Source organism: Nesoenas mayeri (genome assembly GCF_963082525.1).
Source record: "Nesoenas mayeri genome assembly, chromosome: 2".
Lineage (NCBI taxonomy): Eukaryota > Metazoa > Chordata > Aves > Columbiformes > Columbidae > Nesoenas > Nesoenas mayeri.
In genome coordinates this window covers 89,457,000-89,474,650 of record NC_137543.1, presented here as the reverse complement: position 1 = coordinate 89,474,650, position 17,651 = coordinate 89,457,000, and the positions used below count along the sequence as shown (strand labels likewise).

Below are 17,651 nucleotides of genomic sequence, written 5' to 3'. Positions count from 1 at the left end.
TAAGGGGGGAGGGGGAAGAATACAAAAAAAGGAAAACCCGACTCAGCAAATTATTTCTGAAGATCTTATGTGGTAACTATAAAGAACCTGGCACCCAGGCAGAGATATGGAGGGATGAAGAACACATGTTAACACACTTCCAGGATTTATGCCAACAGATTAATAAAAATGCCTTTGGTTTCCTTTATTGAAAGATCAACAATTTGAACAAAACATAAGATGGCTATTGATGAGGACAGCACCCCTACGTAGGGTAAAAATGTATGGATTCAACAGGAATGCATAACTATAAATAATGAACAAAAAACAACACATAAGGCAGCGTGTCCTGAACAGAGCTGGTAATACATTACACTAAGAGAAGCTAAAAAACCTGAAGTTTGTAACTAAGGCCATTAGTCAATACTACTAAGGTTTTTTTGGTTTGGTTTGTGTCAAGTTTTTACCTTTAAGATTTCTAGATATTTTTGCAAATTGCATGGCAAACTTGGCTTTATTTTGGTAAACATTGCTAATTCAAGCAGAAATTACAAAATACTGAAGTAAACGTATTGTTTTTAATCGCCTTGTTGTGTTTTGTTTCTCTAGCGTTCATTTTTTCAAGCTGTTTACTCAGCACAGTGGGGAAAAAAAAAATGAGATACTTAAAATGAATAAAAATATTAAAGCATGGTGCTAGGAAAGGAGGTTTTACAGAAATAAGAGAGCGAAACTGTAGTCTAACAACACTGATAAGTTTGTTCTCACATAGGTTTGTATAAGGCAAGTGTGATGTTTCTAGGCAAATATCTCAGAAATAGACAAGAAAACGGGGTTTATTATTCTGCTATGGATCCACTAAAAATTCTGGGGGTGGATTCAGGTCCTCACTGGGATATGTCAAAATGTTTGAATTTTTACCAATGCAGTGCTAACCTTCTGGATCTATGATAGCTAATGGTAGAAATAAAAGCAGCTTTTAAATGCTGCATGTATTTTAAGAGTGGTATGGAAATCAAAATGGAATTATGTAATATGAAATTAAGCTGGTTTCATGGCTGTAGGTGAAGTCTGGCTCAAATTTAATCATAAGTAATTTTTTGGACACTTGCAGTCAACTTCAGTATTTCCTACTTGAAAAATGCAATTGTAAAAAACAAAAACAAAAAAAACCCTTTATTTTTGATGCTTTACTGTTTTTCAGATGTGAACAAAACAATTTAACTGAAAAACATGAATTCATAAAGCATGACACCCACATAGTAACTAAAAGCTACCATGACTGCATGCATTTCGGGAAATTCTGCTAGTAATCAGCTTACATTTCTAAAACAATTACTGATTTAAAAGAAGTTATTTGAGCAGACAGCATAAAGCCAGGTACAGGCTTGGGCACAGAAATTTCACTACGGATTGAGACAACTCCTGCTGTTTCACACTTCTTCAAATCAGAGCATCTCTTTATTTGAGACACTGAAAGAAACCACCCCCTCGACAATGCTACGGTAAAACTTGCATGAAAGTTTGAGCCTTTTATCAATCATGACCACATAACTTTGCCTTTTAGAGTTGCCTTAAGATAATAATGGGTCTGCTACAGAAATAGATCATAGACATTGCATGAAGAAGCATCCACCTGAGACTAAACTACCTGCACCATCACCTAGATGCTTTACCAGCACTCAAAGCTTTCTCAGTTGACCTCTCTTTCACCATACATTGCTCATTGCAATGCACCCCTTGTTATCTGGTGCTGCAAGCTCAGAACACAAGTTCTCAACAAGCAAATAAATCAGCATGTCTATTTTTCCATTGTGCGTACACGAGAAGGCCTATAAACGCAAGGACGAAATATGTAACTATAGTGCAATAGCTTCTTATTCAGCTTTTGCATAGAAGTGTTGCACAAGGATACCTCAAACCTTCAGACATGAGCATCCATTTGGAAAGCTAGACCATGAGCTTAGAGCGCATCAGCTATTGCTTCATAACAACTTGGAGGCACGACCTTAATTCTTAAACTTAACTTGCATCTACTGTGGGGCACAGACCCACATGTAAACTGTTACTCTGAAGTGACTGATACACTATTAAATACATGGCTAACACATGGAACATCTTAGTTTATCCTTGCCAGGTTGTTTCCATGGTCCTGTTCTTTCTTAACCTCTATGGATTACCATATATACCTGCTATAATAGCAGACTTCTTACCCTGCAAAGACTATATTCTATTATTTGAAGTGAGATGAGGAAGACAAGATTAATAGACACACACCACACAGAGCACTTCTAGCTACTTTAAGTCAGGTGCATAAGATTTAAGTAGTAATGATATGTTTGAATTTGATTTACTCAGATCCATATGTTTAATAAAAATTCATATTATTTGGGAAAATGTCAATTAGATATGTTAGAAAAAAGGAATGTGCTACAAGCAAAACCTGGTATAACAGTCCGAAGCTGTACTACCTAGCAAAAACAGTCATGGAGCTAGCAATGTAAAACCACTTCAAGATTAGTCATCAGTCTAGAATTGCTCATGAAAAAATTGCTGTATGTACTCTCTTCAAATTCAAACATGATATAACTCTTCAAAAGCCAGAAGTAAAGGCACACTTCTATGACTGACAAGCATCAGTTTTTAGTTTCTCAAATTGTCAGTCTGACTCAGAACTGAATATAGATCTGGTGGTTTATTTTGTCTTAGTTTCAGAAAAAACTAATTTAACAGACATAATGGCAACAGAATGCTGAATACTGAATCAGATCCAGGATCACTGTCATGCTCATCCTAGAATGGGCCTGAGGGAAAGAAGTGCAAAAATATTCTATAGGAAGGCAGAAGAGAGAGAGGCAGAAGAGAGGCAGAAGAGAGGCAGAAGAGAGGCAGAAGAGAGGCAGAAGAGAGGCAGAAGAGAGGCAGAAGAGAGGCAGAAGAGAGGCAGAAGAGAGGCAGAAGAGAGGCAGAAGAGAGGCAGAAGAGAGGCAGAAGAGAGGCATTGACCAGATATAGGATCATTTCAGCCAGGTAAACATTATCCTAGCCTATGTATTTAATGAAGTTATTAGATAAAATGCCAACTATAGTCCAAGTTCTTCATCATCCTAGCATGCGCATAAACCACATATCTGAACAAGAGTGGAAGAGCAAAAAAAAAGAATAGTGCTGTAATAGCCAGCAGTGCTTCTTTTGTACATATTTTTTCCTGAAAATCATGTAAAATGCGTTTGTAGTTGTAACTGCACAAGAACTATTGCCATGACAAATCAGCAAGTTCAATCTAAATCTCAAATTTGTTCAATGTAGCTGTGTTTCAAAGACAACATGACATCTTCTTTACTTGCCAATACAGATGTCATACTCGCATGTTTTTTGCATAACTGAGTGACTGAAGTGGTCATTTCCCTATTTTTTTTCCCTTTCCCTTAAATAAAAAGAAACTCTGCACCATAAGCCTCTTTGTAAAGAGCACTTCTGAAAAAAATATATTCTAAGTAAATGCATTTGCTAATTCTCCAAAGACTTCTGTGCAGGACACGACTTGTTCATGACAACTAAACACGGCTTGTCTACAAGCACATAAACAGCAGCCCTTTCAGGAATGCTACCGTCTAGGTTGCAATTAGAATGACAGGAAATAAATCAGCTGAACTCCCCACCATCGACAAGTGGGTCAAATTGAGGTGAGCCCAGTTCCCCTCAGCTCAGTTTACAGCTGCCTTCAGCTGACGAAACAAACTTCCTGCTGAACGGCTCCTCCGCAGCAAAGTCACTGTCACACTGGCAGCCAAGTTACCGGGCAGAGAGACAGGAGGATCTGATAAGGCAATTCTATCTTCCAAGAAATTAAACCAAACAAGCAAGGGTTCTACTAAGGAAATAGGAGGTCAAATAGGCTAAACTGTTTCTAAAAAACAAATACAATAAACATCTCGGGATAGCTTTTTGTGGTTTTTATTGCTTACTTGTGAAAACTTTAATACTCATTTAAATGTGTCATACAGTCTGATAGCACACTCAACATCAGACTGATCTTACTGATCCCAGCTAATTGAAAAAGCTACACCATAATCAGTAATTCAGGGTCTTCCAGATCAAGCTCACGTATTTAAAATAAACACTGTTAAAAAAAGTGTATGGGTTCAAAAAAAAAAAAGCAGGTATAAACAGATGTGCAAAAAGATGAAGTACCTGGTAAAGCAAGTGTTATACTGCTTCAAGTTAGCCTCCTACAAAAGGTAACATCCTGCACCAATTTCAGGAGACCCAGGAGAAATAAGTGTACACAGATAGCTCCACTCTACAACTAAACAGACCTACAGTTTATAAAGCACTGGTGCTAGAAGTTGTGTTCTAGGATATCTGAAGGGGAAAAGTGAGTGCCTGACTTTTTGCCCATCAACAAAAATGTATCTTCAGAAAATGCTTTAGATCTTAGAAATCTTCTCAGAGGAAGTGAATCAAAAAAACCCAAGCCAAATCAAGACACCTCAGGAAAACAGAAATCATATTGGAAAACAGTATTCAGTAATGATTTTCTATCGAGTCACTTTTCATCTGTGATTGCTGTATGCTCAGCAAATTAGGAAAGTTCGCAGAACCAAGGCTATGTCCGTAATACTTCGTGCTGAAACAATCTTTCAGCTTTCAGATATAAACTGTTCTTCATGTACCTGTGTTTAAAGGCACACAAATTCTAGTTGCACCTTTTAAAATGAAAAAATAAGAAATACAAATTCACCTTTACATTTGTAAGGACAGAAATGTGCCCTTAAATCACTGTGCACAAACACTGTATAGCCACAGTATAATGGCATTTTTAATTTAATCTTCTGTTAAAGAGCTTGAATTTCATAATTTTGTGCCTACAAATGAATGAAGGTTTTGTTTGTTTGGGGGTTGTTTGTTTTTGTTTGGTTTTCTGAAGAAAAGCTTTGATAACTGACAGTAGTGCAGGATGATGATGTCAGAAGTACCCTCTTTTTTTTGCTGATACTGGAAGCTTCTCCACATCAAACTTAGCTGTTGATTGTACCTACCACAGGTTCAAGTCTTGCCAAGGATATACAATTTTTCCATCTAAATTCCCTCAAAAAATGTACTGCGTAAGGGGGAAAGAAAGGGCAAATAAGCAGTTCTGCATTACAAAGCTAAAATTCATATGCATTAAGGGACTTATTTTTAATTGAAAAGAATCAAAAATGCTTCTGCATGTGAATTTATTAGGAATTTTCAACAGAGAAATGCATATTAAAGTGCTACATAAGGCAGCTGTGACCTGCACTGCATTCTCATTAAAATTTGGTTTCAGAATTTAAAAACTAAATATTGTATTGATAAATCCTTTGAAGTCCAGTGTTATAACTTTGAATTTATAAGAGATTAAGACTTCAAGTCTTTCATTTTCTTTTACAACACCATCAAGGCCATTCACTCTTAGTACTATTGTAATTCCCTGTTTCTAGCAACACAAGCTACAAGTCTGCTTCCTTCTGAGTACTTAAGGGGGATCACTGGGAAGAAAACTAAAACAAGCCACTTTGGTTACAGATGAAAAGTGGCACCAAGAACCACACGAGTCATCCCAAGTTTTCAATTCATAGTTTATCTAAAGAATTGCACTGATAAATTCTGATTTTAGGTAAAAACACCACTCTGATACAGATAAGAGATGTAAACCAATATTGCAGCTATAAGATTTTTTCAAAAAATTGAGAACACAGTATTTAGTGAAATAAATGAGTTTGATTTCCCTATCATTATTTTATTAGTATTTTTCACGTTCCTAGTAGCTCTCTAGCCTCTCCATTTATCAGAAAACCAGTCTCCAAAGGCAAGAAGCCTACACTTTGATAGGACAAGAGAAAAAAAGAAATCACTTAGTTGTGTTCAGTCTTTCTAAAACCTCGCAACATTCATGGCTTGCATTAGCTTTCTGTAAATCCTACTAAGTCCAAAAAGTAATCTTACAAGATAACACAAATGTCTGCCCGCACTACTTTTTATCCATAGCAGTAACTGTTTGGAATCAGAATTCTGAACCTTTTAGAGCACTTGATATTGTATATGTAAAGCAGATTTGGTTGTGAAAAACAAGTCACATTCCAATATTTCTTCAGGATTATTTAGGAGTTTGAACTATTTAAGAAAAATTAGGATTTCAGTATTTTCAAGATTTTAAGACTTACAAAGAAATAGGCCATTATCATTTTTTCCTAACTTTTAATAAAAAACTCTGCCTAAAAATATTGAAGAATGCCAAATACTGATTTGTCTTAGTGTCTTTTCCTACAACTATCACCACAATCTTTACTATTTCCACTAAATCCTTTAATACTTCCCTTCTGTTAGTGAATCGATCTAGATTCAGGTCAAGGTTTTCCAAAATTGATCAGTAATACATCAGTTCTGGGCAGAGTAATAAAGATGTTCAGGAGTTAAGATTCTTCACAGGAAGAATCTGAAGATGTCTCCAGAAGAGGTCATCCCCATCACAACACGTATGTCCACACTTGTAGTAGAAGGTCTCTTAAAAATTAGGCAGGCAGCCAAAAGCTATCAACCACTTTTGAAAACGCTGTCATCAGAAGGGCAGGTGACAGGTTTATTTGCCTGGGGCAGGAATACGGGTAGACAACGAGGTGAGACAGCACTGCCTTCCCTTTTCCCTCACACGTGGAAGTGGTTATCAGACAGTGAGAAACCTGCAAGTAGGCCATGAGAAAACTGTTCTCTAAAGCAGTATTCCTAAAGCCAATGGAAGTGCTAGTGTGGCTGAGGCTAAGAGAAGATGTAAGTTTTCTTACACTGTGGTACCCATAACACAAGATCAATGATCAGGAATGATAATCCTGCAATATACAATAGCCATGGATGACAGCACATAATATCAAACCTGCTGGGGATGGCCCAGCACTGTCACTTTCTTATCCAGTACAGTTCCTAATTAGACAGGACTACAGTAGCCCACAATGAGCTTCTACTAGAGAGAAATTTTATGTTTTAAGTATATATATATATATATATATAAATATCACAGACAACTAAGGTAATCTCCCTAGTGTGTTGCATTTTCCCTACGGCAAGCAGAATATAAAGGCCATCTGATTTCCCAAGTCAGATTTTACTGAACACTCATGTAAGTCATAGAGTCTGACTATGGGATAAGGCATCATAAAATCAGGTTTTTATATTGGTAGAGTTTGTAAGTCCTCTTACTATCATCTCCAGTTCAACATTTCCTATGTTTTCTGGATTTGTAGTCTAAGCGGATGCATCAAATCCTTCCCATTCCCGTCAGATACATTTGGTGTCAGCTTTTGCAAATATACCACAACAATCAGCTAGCCAGTCCCAGTGACCAGCACAATACAGATTTTGGGCTCATTACACACTTTTTAGAAGAGAATGCAAAGAAAAACAATATTTTTAATATTAAATTCAACCATACATGCAGATCTTGTCTTTTCTTTTATACTGTATATAGGAATTGGAGAGCATCTTTACCTGACAGAGCATCTTGTGCTTCAAAAAATGTGCTGAGACCTCCTTTCACATAAGCTAGACTCCCCTCATTTTTCTTATTAGCTTGTTTCTTCAAGTTCACAACAGCCGTTTTGAGCTGATCAAAACTGAAAACAAACAAGAAAACCACCATAACATTCAAACAATGAATAATGTCACCTAATGAACAAACAAAACAAACTACTTGGAAAACAAACCAGCTACTTTTGCCACAACTATTAAGGACAGAGTAGTTGCTAACAAGTGTGCTTCTTGACAATAATTATTTACTCTTAGTCCAAAAATGTTTTGGTTTTTAGTCTTAATCCTAAATTGAGAGATCCTATAACTTGTGATGGAATAGACTTCTTTATAATACAAATTAGTTAAGAAATTTCTTCTAAACATGCAATATTGCTCTTAGCTAACTGCCCGTACTACATTAAATAGGTACTAGTACAATCCAGTACACTTAGTACACTGGATTAACTACTGCGATGTTAGAAGTCTCTCTAATAATGACATTTGTTTAACTCTGCAGCGCAGTTCACAGTGCTTTTACACTTCCACTTTCTGAACTCCTTCAACATTTTTATGTTGGTTCAGACATACAGTTCAGAATTGAACACAATATTAGTGCAAAAATAAACACTGAACAGATTCCTGCTTAATGAAAGTATGTTTTTCACATGTAGTCCATGGAATTGTTTTTGAAGGAGGCTTCATGAAGACATTTTAATCCCCAACTTCTTGTTTGTATGGTAGGTTTCTTTTTATCTTAGCTTCCTAATATTTCTGGATTTTTGCTAGTTTACATTCAATTTCACTTTTTCGTTTATTTTGCAAGTGACTGGAATTATTTCAGAAGTGATATGTCACAACTAATTCTTAATTATTGCATAGCATTTTTTTGTTGTTCGTGATGAATATGATCTCAGTAGTTATGCTACTAGATTCATTATAAAAGCACTATCACAAACAAGCCCAGAAATACAAATGTAACATGTGATTTTCATCCTTAAAGTCTCTTCTCCTACCTGCAGGCCAAACCCATCTCCCTAATACAAAAGAATCAAACAAAAATCATATCATACCTCAGAGAGGGGAGGCAAACAATTAAATAAGGAAATTAAGACATAAGGAAATTCCCCAGCAGCTTTTGTCCATTTTAAATAGTGATAGAAAAAGACATTTTAAGAGAACAAACCAAACTTTAGCTCAGGTAGTGAGAAGACTATCACCACCTGGTGGGAGACAAAAAACACTAGTGCACTTACAGGCACTGTCCTTTTTATATTGATGACATCACAACATTTTGCTTCCTTTCCTATTTCAATCTGCTGGTCAGAAATCACATTAGCCAATAGCCAATTGGTCTATTTGGGCATACAAGAAGTACTTATCAGCAGCATTTTCAAACTAACAAAAATCCATACTGTTCTCTTTTTAAGCACTGTTTCATGTTATCTGATGATCTAATAGTAGGTCTAACCAGTTTATTTATATTTGTCAGGATACTGTTGGGGTAAAAAAAAAAAAAATAATTAAAAAAGATGTTATTTTAATTGCTCAAAAAGAATTTCCTTCAGGGAAAAAAGCAGGCATAAGCTAACCAAAACATCAGTGCTCCACACATTTAGCACTCCCAATACCTGAGGTTATGTAGAGGACAAGAATGAAACCACTGCTGTGTGTTTCCGGAAAAACAGCAAAAACTATATGGGGCAGATAATTCTACAACTCCAGAATATTTCTAAGACTACATATTTTGAAGTAGGAAGGAAAAGAAAAAAAAATCAGCTTTGCTTATTTTTTATTTAAAAAGCTATTTATAATTAGATTCAAAACATGATTGGATTCACCCTACCCTTTGAGCCATTCTTCCTATTGAGTTTTAGACAGTTCTTGCACCTTCAATGCTAAGACTTAGATTTTATAAACCAATAAAATCTTAACATACAAAAAACCAGCTTTCATTTAAAACCAAACATTAATACTTTTTATTCCACTGCACTGAGGGGACTATGACTTGAAACTACTGACATACAAAGACAGAAATTGATTAAAATTTTCTTGAAAGAAAGATTAAGTTCTTACGTAGATACTAGACAAAGCTTTTAAAATGTTTTTTTCTTAATAGGAAGCTTCAAACCGACATGAGAATGGTCTTTCATGCACTGACTCATAGGCATAATACAAATTATAAAGGGGCCATGCAAGCTGGTGTAATTATTTAAGTTATCAATTCATAGTACTGACGACCAGAAAAAATCAGTGTCTTACTGACAGTTTGTTCTATTAGAACTATAACCGTTACATTACACTGTTGTTCATATTCAATGGCAATTGTGATAAAAAGAGTTATTTAAGCAGTTCTAAGGAAGTCATTTAATTCATTTTCTGGATCCACAGCACCCTTAAATGTACTTAAACCATCTATGACAGACACCCATCAAATCAAATCTCACTCTCCTGTGATGGTCATCCTGCGGCTTTTTAAATTACAGGGTTCCAGGGCTTAAGCAATCTGATATTGTATTTAATCTGCATCTAACCTAAACCTCCCCTGCTGCAAACTGAGACAGCTTGTTCTATTCTTAGCAAACCAAGAACAATTGATGACTATCCTTGCACTGCCCACTACATATTTAGAACATGCATTCTGTATCATTTTTTTCTTTTCTAAGCATTTATTTCATTCAAGCTGTATACCCACAGATATTTATATATTCCTATTTTTGTGACTCAACTCTCCCAACTTTCTTAAAGCAGTGGCCAAAACTGGTCAGCACACTTCAACTGCAGCTTTAATAACACTAAGCAGAATAATTATTCCCATATCCTGCTGATGTACCCCAGAAGATGATTTGTACAGCCAGCCAACTGGTATTTATGGCACATTATAAACTCCAGGTTGTCTTCTGTACTACTGTTGTCTAACTCCAGGTGTGTACTCTGCTGCCTGCCTCCCCCACAGCCCTTAGAGCCTTGCACTCAACTATTTCATGACTGTCTTTTCAGGCAATTGCTAGGGGAAACACTTCATTTACTTCCTCATACCACCATGACAGGTTTTCCAGCTCCTTGAACAAGCTCTAAACCATCCTGCCATCTGCTCCATAAGAGAGGCCATACATTGAAGCTGTTCCTTCACACAAAGGTCAAGTGCCTCTCTTTTTTCCTGGCTATCTTTCTCAGAAAGCCTCTTCCAATCCATCACAGAACTCCGTGCAGATGAGCAATCCCTCTTTATTACAGTGAGATGCTTGTCTAATCCCACATGTGGGGCTCTGTAAAGGCACTTGAGGTTGGCCCGTTCCAAGGGGTTTTGTAATTCCCTACAGTGCTCTCAACCCCATCACTGAACCACACATGCAGGCCTCTGATCTCTGTCCCCTCATTTAACTGCAGACTGTTATCAACCTGATATTCCTAATTTGATGTCCTTGTCAAATTGCAAACCTGCTGGCAAAGATGCTCCTGCCCCACTTTTTCAAATGGCTTCTATTTCTCAGTTTCAGTCCTTGTTCTTTAATAATGGATCCATGGCTATACAAGTAAAAATGTTGTCTGTGAAACCAGTGGTACAGCCAGCTACACATCCACTACTACCTCAATCTTTCCTCTTCACCTGTAGATCAAAGAGAATACCAGGGCTCTCATGTTCTCCACTTTTGTCCCCAGATGTTTGCAATCTCTATTGATCTACACCTTTCTTGGCAGTGTCACTGGTGCCCACATGAATGAGCAACAAAATGGCAACAGTCCAAGAGCCAAACATAACAGAAATCTTTTTTAAACAGTTACATCAAAAGCCGTTTGTTCTTTCTCATTTTATTATCCTTTCAGCTTTTTTTAAAAACCTGAAGTTATCAGATTGTGACAGATACAATCCATTTTCAATCACTCCTCCTTTAGTTACTTGATTTCAAAAGATAATGTCATTAGGTGTGTATTAGGTAATGGTGTTCTCTTGCTGTTGTTTTAGCTCTTCAATCTACCATCACTTTGAGAGGAAACTAAAGTATTTCCCAAGCAGACTAATGGTTATTTCTGGAGCTCCTCAAAACACCACTGTCCCCTCTCCCCACCCCCAACAAAACAAAACCACACAAAAAATCCAAACAAAAACAACAACCAAAAACCAAAATACCAAAACCAACCCTCACCTGTTGCTAACCATTAGATAACAAAAAAATATTAAATTTCCAAAGTGGTATTTCCCTTCAAAATGCTAATCAGATTACCCAGCTGAAACCAAAGGACAATAAAGCTTCATCATCTCTACTAAAATTAGTTTCCAGTATTATCTGAACACCAGCAGACAGAAGTTATAGAACTGAGTTATACAAGCAAAAAATATATTTACGTAACGCATTAATGTAAGTGCACATTATGAACCCGATTTAAAAATGAAGAAGTTAACGATCAAGATTTTAAAAGACTCACCTTGACACTCAGCTTGTCAAACTTTTTCCAACTATAGCATTTTCCACAGGAGCTGATTAAAAGCTAACCAATCCTACTAGCAGTTTTACTCTTTGTCATCTGTTCAGTGCTCTTATTCTGAGCTTCTAGCCATGACTTAACACCTGGAGTTTCCAGTCAAGGCCAGGCTTCCTAACTTCTTGGTTCATAAAGGGCTCTAGTATGAAGCAAGACAATTTCCATCTGACATGGGGGTTTGGGGTAAAGCCACAAATTAGGTCTGGTTAAAAATGAAGTTTTCCTCATAACCACATTGGGCAAACTGGTTGATTCAAGTGTCTAGCCAAGCAGAAATACCACAGGCAGTAGAGACTACAGGTCTATTACTGAAAATGTCAACCACCAATGACACATCTGGTGTAAAATGAAATATCAAGTGACTTGCATTTAAAACAACTGTTTATATGATACCAACAAACCTTGTTGTTGAATGATTCTCAATCAGGTACCAGGCAGCAGAAAAGTTTTCACTAGTGAAGTCAGCACTCATGCCAGGAAACAGTGCCTCTAAATCTTTTTGAGGAAATCTGCCTCTGAAAAATGAACATTCATTTCTTCAGTGAGAAATATCCCAGCAAACATATTACAACTGTCACATTAAAAACCAACCAACCAACCAACCAACAACCCCAAATGCAATTCAAACAAATCACATTCCAGCAAGACGTAAATTTGTATCTCACCATGACGTTAAATTTGGTATTACAGACACATGTAGCATGACTGGGAAAAGGAAGACTGAAATTTAATCTAAGTAAAACTACTTTTACCATTTTGTTTTCACCATTACACATTTGTCAGAAGTATTGCCCATACAAAATGCTTCTAAAGAAAGAACTGCTGCCTTCAGAAAATGGGACTAGACAGACTCACCATGATACTAATAACGTTCAAATTCAGGACCACTAATGCTGAATGTACTCAAAGTCAACTCTACCTTTTAAACAAGAAAATCAGTGCACCAAGCCAAGTAAAATATGACACAATATTCTCTATAAACCAGGAACCAGTATCTATCTAACTGTAAGGCAATGGGACATCACCAGGTTGACAGCTTGTAAGGGATCTCACACCATCATTGTCTATTGGTTCACATGCAGGAAAAGTCCCACAGAAACATGACGGAAGACACACGGACCATTCTTTTATTATATACAAACACTGAAATAAATCCTGAGTTAAAACCATCCTCTTGCAAAACAGAATACACTGATCTGTCTGCTTATAGTACACAAAACATAAGGAAAGGTGGGTATGTCTTCAGTTAGAAACAGTGTGTTTTGTTTGTTTTTATTCAATCCTACAATGTACAAAAATAGCATGCAAGCTAATTCCTTGTGAAAAAAGATTCTCTACAATAGCACAAGTAGTTTCTAAGCTACTCCTACAGAAAGTGTATTGCATTTATTTTTAAGTCAGTGTAATAAAAATACTTACAGCACTTTTTGAGGAAAACATGGCAATCTTCATCCCTCAGTCCAGACACACACTTAATGCTTAGCCATGTTCATGCCACCGCGCATCCTCAGTACATCACCAGGTGCACTCACCATTCTATTCTTTACCACCAGCTGCATTTCACCTTCAGAAACTAATCATGGCAAACAAGTTCACTTTTGGTCAGCCCAGAATTGGTCAGGTAGTTGGACTAGGTGATCACTGTAGGTCCCGTCCAATGAAATATACTATTCCGTTCTAAAAATTTACTGTGTCATTTTTGGATGACACCATCAACCTCAAAAGCCAAAAAAATCCCTCTCTGATCCTCACAAGCTTGATGAATTCTGCTATACAAAGGACACTGTATATATAAATGTAAACCTGCTGTACTTCGCATTTGAGATCAATTGTGGGTGGGGGTAGCAATCCAGAGTCAGTTATTGGAATTACACTTCGCATACATGAAAAGCCATTTGAATGGACATGAAAGCAATTACTTATTAGTTTTGGTTTTTTTCTGTAATATAAACATATTTCATGATAGCTATAGCCATTTTTATTACAAAAAGAAAACAGCAGATTAAGTGAGGCAAATCTAAAAATACAATTATACAGAAACAAGAGTTGTTTTCTGTGAGTTTCTATTCATATTTAAATGGTCATCAGCACAAGCAGGTACAAAGGACCTACATACATAATGACATGGCACAGAAGAATTTCATCAGTAGCACCTGATTACAGCAGGGGCATGAAACAATACTTTTTAAAAATAAGCAAAAACCATCAAATGAGATGCAAGGAAAAGTGATGACAGATATGAAAAGCAGAGAGACAGGGAAAATAGCGCAAGAAACAAATGTTGCAAAAAACCCCTGAGGGTCCCAACATTTCCCTGTGTTCAACAAAAAAGCTATAACATTAATATAAAAATTTATAAAGAAAAGTAGTGAGATTCAGGATCACCAATGGCCTTGAATTTCATGAATGCCAGTTAGTGAGCAGAAAATGGTGATGGAACTAAGAAGGTGAAGAAAATTTAAATTTATCCTTCCTTTAAATAAATTTTAAGATGTCTTATTTTGCATTCAAAGTAGTCGAAAGTGCATAGTAGGCACATGATTTTACAGGACAGTACTTCACATATATTAGATGGCACAGCTGCCCATAAAACCTTTTTATTAAATCCACACATGGTAGCATCTTTGTGGACAACTACATTTTTAATGCTAAAAACCAAAACCAATAAAAACTTTACATTTTTTCTCAGGAGAGATTCAGAACTCCAGTGCAAGCCCTATAAGTGCATGCCACAAAACAGAATTTTGTTCATGTTTTTCAGAACTTCAGTATATTTTTCTCAAAAGCCAAAAGAAACAGACATGACACCAAAAGCACACACACTCAACAAATATACCATTTCCAAATGCTACCTATTACTGCAAGACTGTAAGATATAAGCATGATAGCTTAAGCTTGTGTATGAGCTATACAGTTCCACAGGAGTGGGGAAAAAAAACCTCACTGTTTTATATATATACATGCATATATGTTGAGATAAAGACCAATAATTCAGCTAGGGATGTAATAAATTCCTGCAAATGAGTTTTGCCCATAGACAGTGGGACAGAAGTGAAGGGGTTTTCTTCAGTTTGATGTTTGACTGCATTGAAAAGTTATTAGGAGCTTTTTTCCAGCAGATGTATTTGCACAGAGCCATAAATTAGCAATGCGTTTATGGCTGCTTTTATCTGTGCAGACATATTTTAGACATAGTCACAACAGAGTAGAAACATGAATGTGAATGTGTGCGGTATGTTAACAATATGTTATACTCTATGGTGTAGTATCCTTATTTTTATCATAAATTTTTCCAGTAGTTTTTCCACTAACAGATATGGGGAGCTTGGAATGACTTGCCACAGCTGTCTTCACAACAAGCTGCTCATTAAAAAGTTCAAACTGAAAGCAACTGTATTTCTAAAATGTCTGGCCAGATGTATCTAAAAAGAGACTGACTCCACAAATGCACAAGTTTGTTTCATTAACTTCCATTAGTAAGTTAAATAAATAAGTCCTTGGATGTTGTTCTCATGAAAACTTGCTTACCGTTTACTTATAAACAAGCACATATGTGACTTGAGAAAGCATTTCTGTTTTACTCATTTCAACATTATAGAGTAAATTGGAACTAGTAGCAAAAGCTGAGGTCATGCTGACATGCAATGAAATTGTTGATAATTTTTCTGTTGATTTGCTCATTATATAAAAGTAGCTTCAGGAAGCAACTCCAAATACTTAATAATTGCTTGAAAAGCAATTACTGTAAAAGAAACTGGGAACCACACATCAATGCAGAGAACCTCACAAAAAGAAGGGAGAAATTTACCATCCATGATAACTCTACACATTTTGCTCCCTTCACAACTTTGGCAAACACATATTGGATTTATATAGTAGAACTTTTTGCTAGGCAGATGATTTTATTTAAAACAGAACCAGATCTGGTACTAGACTTATAGTAAGCATTTTAAAGTAGTCTTATTTATCCCTCAGCAACAAATTTAAATATAAAAGTAATTAAGATTTCACATACTTTTTATATCAATGAGAACTACAATAAAAATAAATCGGGTTTCAGGCCACCATACACTTCCACTTCCCTCAAACGTGTTTTGAGTGTATCTAATAAACCCATGCAGTATTAGATGTAGTGGTCTTTGTTTTCTCATAAAGATCATATGTATCTACTTCGGATTCCAAATACATAGGGTGCAATCAATTCACGTGTGCCGCATGTACCTATCAATACATGTCCCTCCTTCCACTACCCCAAACTTCAGGTTCCGTATAGCCTGACACTCAGGCTATTTTAACATCACAGCATATATTGGCTCTTACAAATCCTGTTACTTAATATGTGCATATACAGAGCATTTATATTCTCCAGAAGTTTAGGATCAGTTGTGATCTCCATGGCTAAATCACAGCCTCCAAGCAATCAAAATTGAGTAACAGCAACAGAACACAATGGATACTAACAGAGTCTAACTATGAATACAGCTTAGCAAGTTCTAATTTTTCTGTAAAGATTATTTTGTTCCCAGAGTTTCAGGATCTCGTAGTATGCTTTTCAGCATACATAACCATATTTGCAGATTAAAGGTAGGTCTCAAAACAGGATACAGTCACCAAAGGTAACTTGAACCTCAATTCCACATGAGTTTGTAGGTCAAAAGGAGCAACTTTAAATAAACACAGATTCTGAATAGCAACCAGCATAAACAAGCTCCAGCTAGAGCTGCTGTACACTCCCCTCTCTGTCTGGTACCAGACCCCAAGAAGCAGGCTTTGTACCAGCTGTACTGTGTTAATAATGCACGCAAAAGACCCACATAAGAGACCCTGGAGTAGACTAAACACGACAAATCAGAAGGTGTTAACAAAGGTCTTTCCAAAAGCAAGAAGACAAGGATGGACCCTGGCAATTCCTCCCTAGTAGCACTAGCTTTGTCAGAAACAACAAAACAACTGCATTTGAGAAATGGCAGAATGTGATAAGAGATATCTACTAAGAGATTATAGGCTGGTAGCTGCAACTGATGCATCAGCCTTACAAGCAGTAAGTATTAATGGATTTTTTAACATCATAAAATTAGGACTACATACTACTATATACCACATCTCCCTCACACAGGTTTGACAATTTTTCTGCATGCATCTCTGTGATAAAAGCTTCTGCGAGCCCATCATATTCAAGGATGAAATCCCATAGAAGCCACTTAAATAAATATCAAAGCCTCCAGAAAGTCTTTTCCTATCTTACGGTAGCAAGTGGATACTAACCATTAGGTGGCAGCGCAAGATCATTTGTTCCCCCCTCCCAGACCAACTCTTTTGGAAGCTGGTGTGGGAAGAGGGAAGCATCTGTGTTGAGTGGGTGGATACAGAAGTATGTGGAATGCACTTAGCATGTCAGCATTTGCTTTCATGTACGACATGGATCCACCATAATGACCTCTGCTACATGCAAAACAACAAGTACTGTTCAAAAATTTTCTAAGCACCGCTAGGTCTGACTGCTCTTACTGCTTTGCAGAGAATGGATTTTCTTAGACCGAGTAGGCAGGGAAAGTAGGGAACCTTTGATTAAACAAGGGCTTCTGCAGGGGGGAAAAGTATGTGACACATCTGAACAAGCAATTCATTCACAAGTCTTATGTAGATCTAAATTTTCCACC

At 36.6% G+C, this 17,651-nt stretch overlaps 1 protein-coding gene across 4 annotated transcripts in view; it reads right to left on the bottom strand.

Annotated features, from left to right (window-relative positions):
* Positions 1–17,651, bottom strand: part of EXOC2 (exocyst complex component 2) — a 128,910-nt gene that overhangs the window by 86,366 nt on the left and 24,893 nt on the right. For 3 of the 4 annotated variants that reach the window (XM_080340025.1, XM_080340028.1, XM_080340027.1), the window contains 2 exons: positions 12,393–12,506; positions 7,489–7,613 (listed from right to left, as the gene is read on the bottom strand). In XM_080340025.1, coding sequence (XP_080196151.1) covers positions 7,489–7,613; positions 12,393–12,506 — 239 coding nt within the window. The remainder of the gene's footprint in view (positions 1–7,488; positions 7,614–12,392; positions 12,507–17,651) is intronic. The other variant, XM_080340026.1, reaches the window with a different exon arrangement.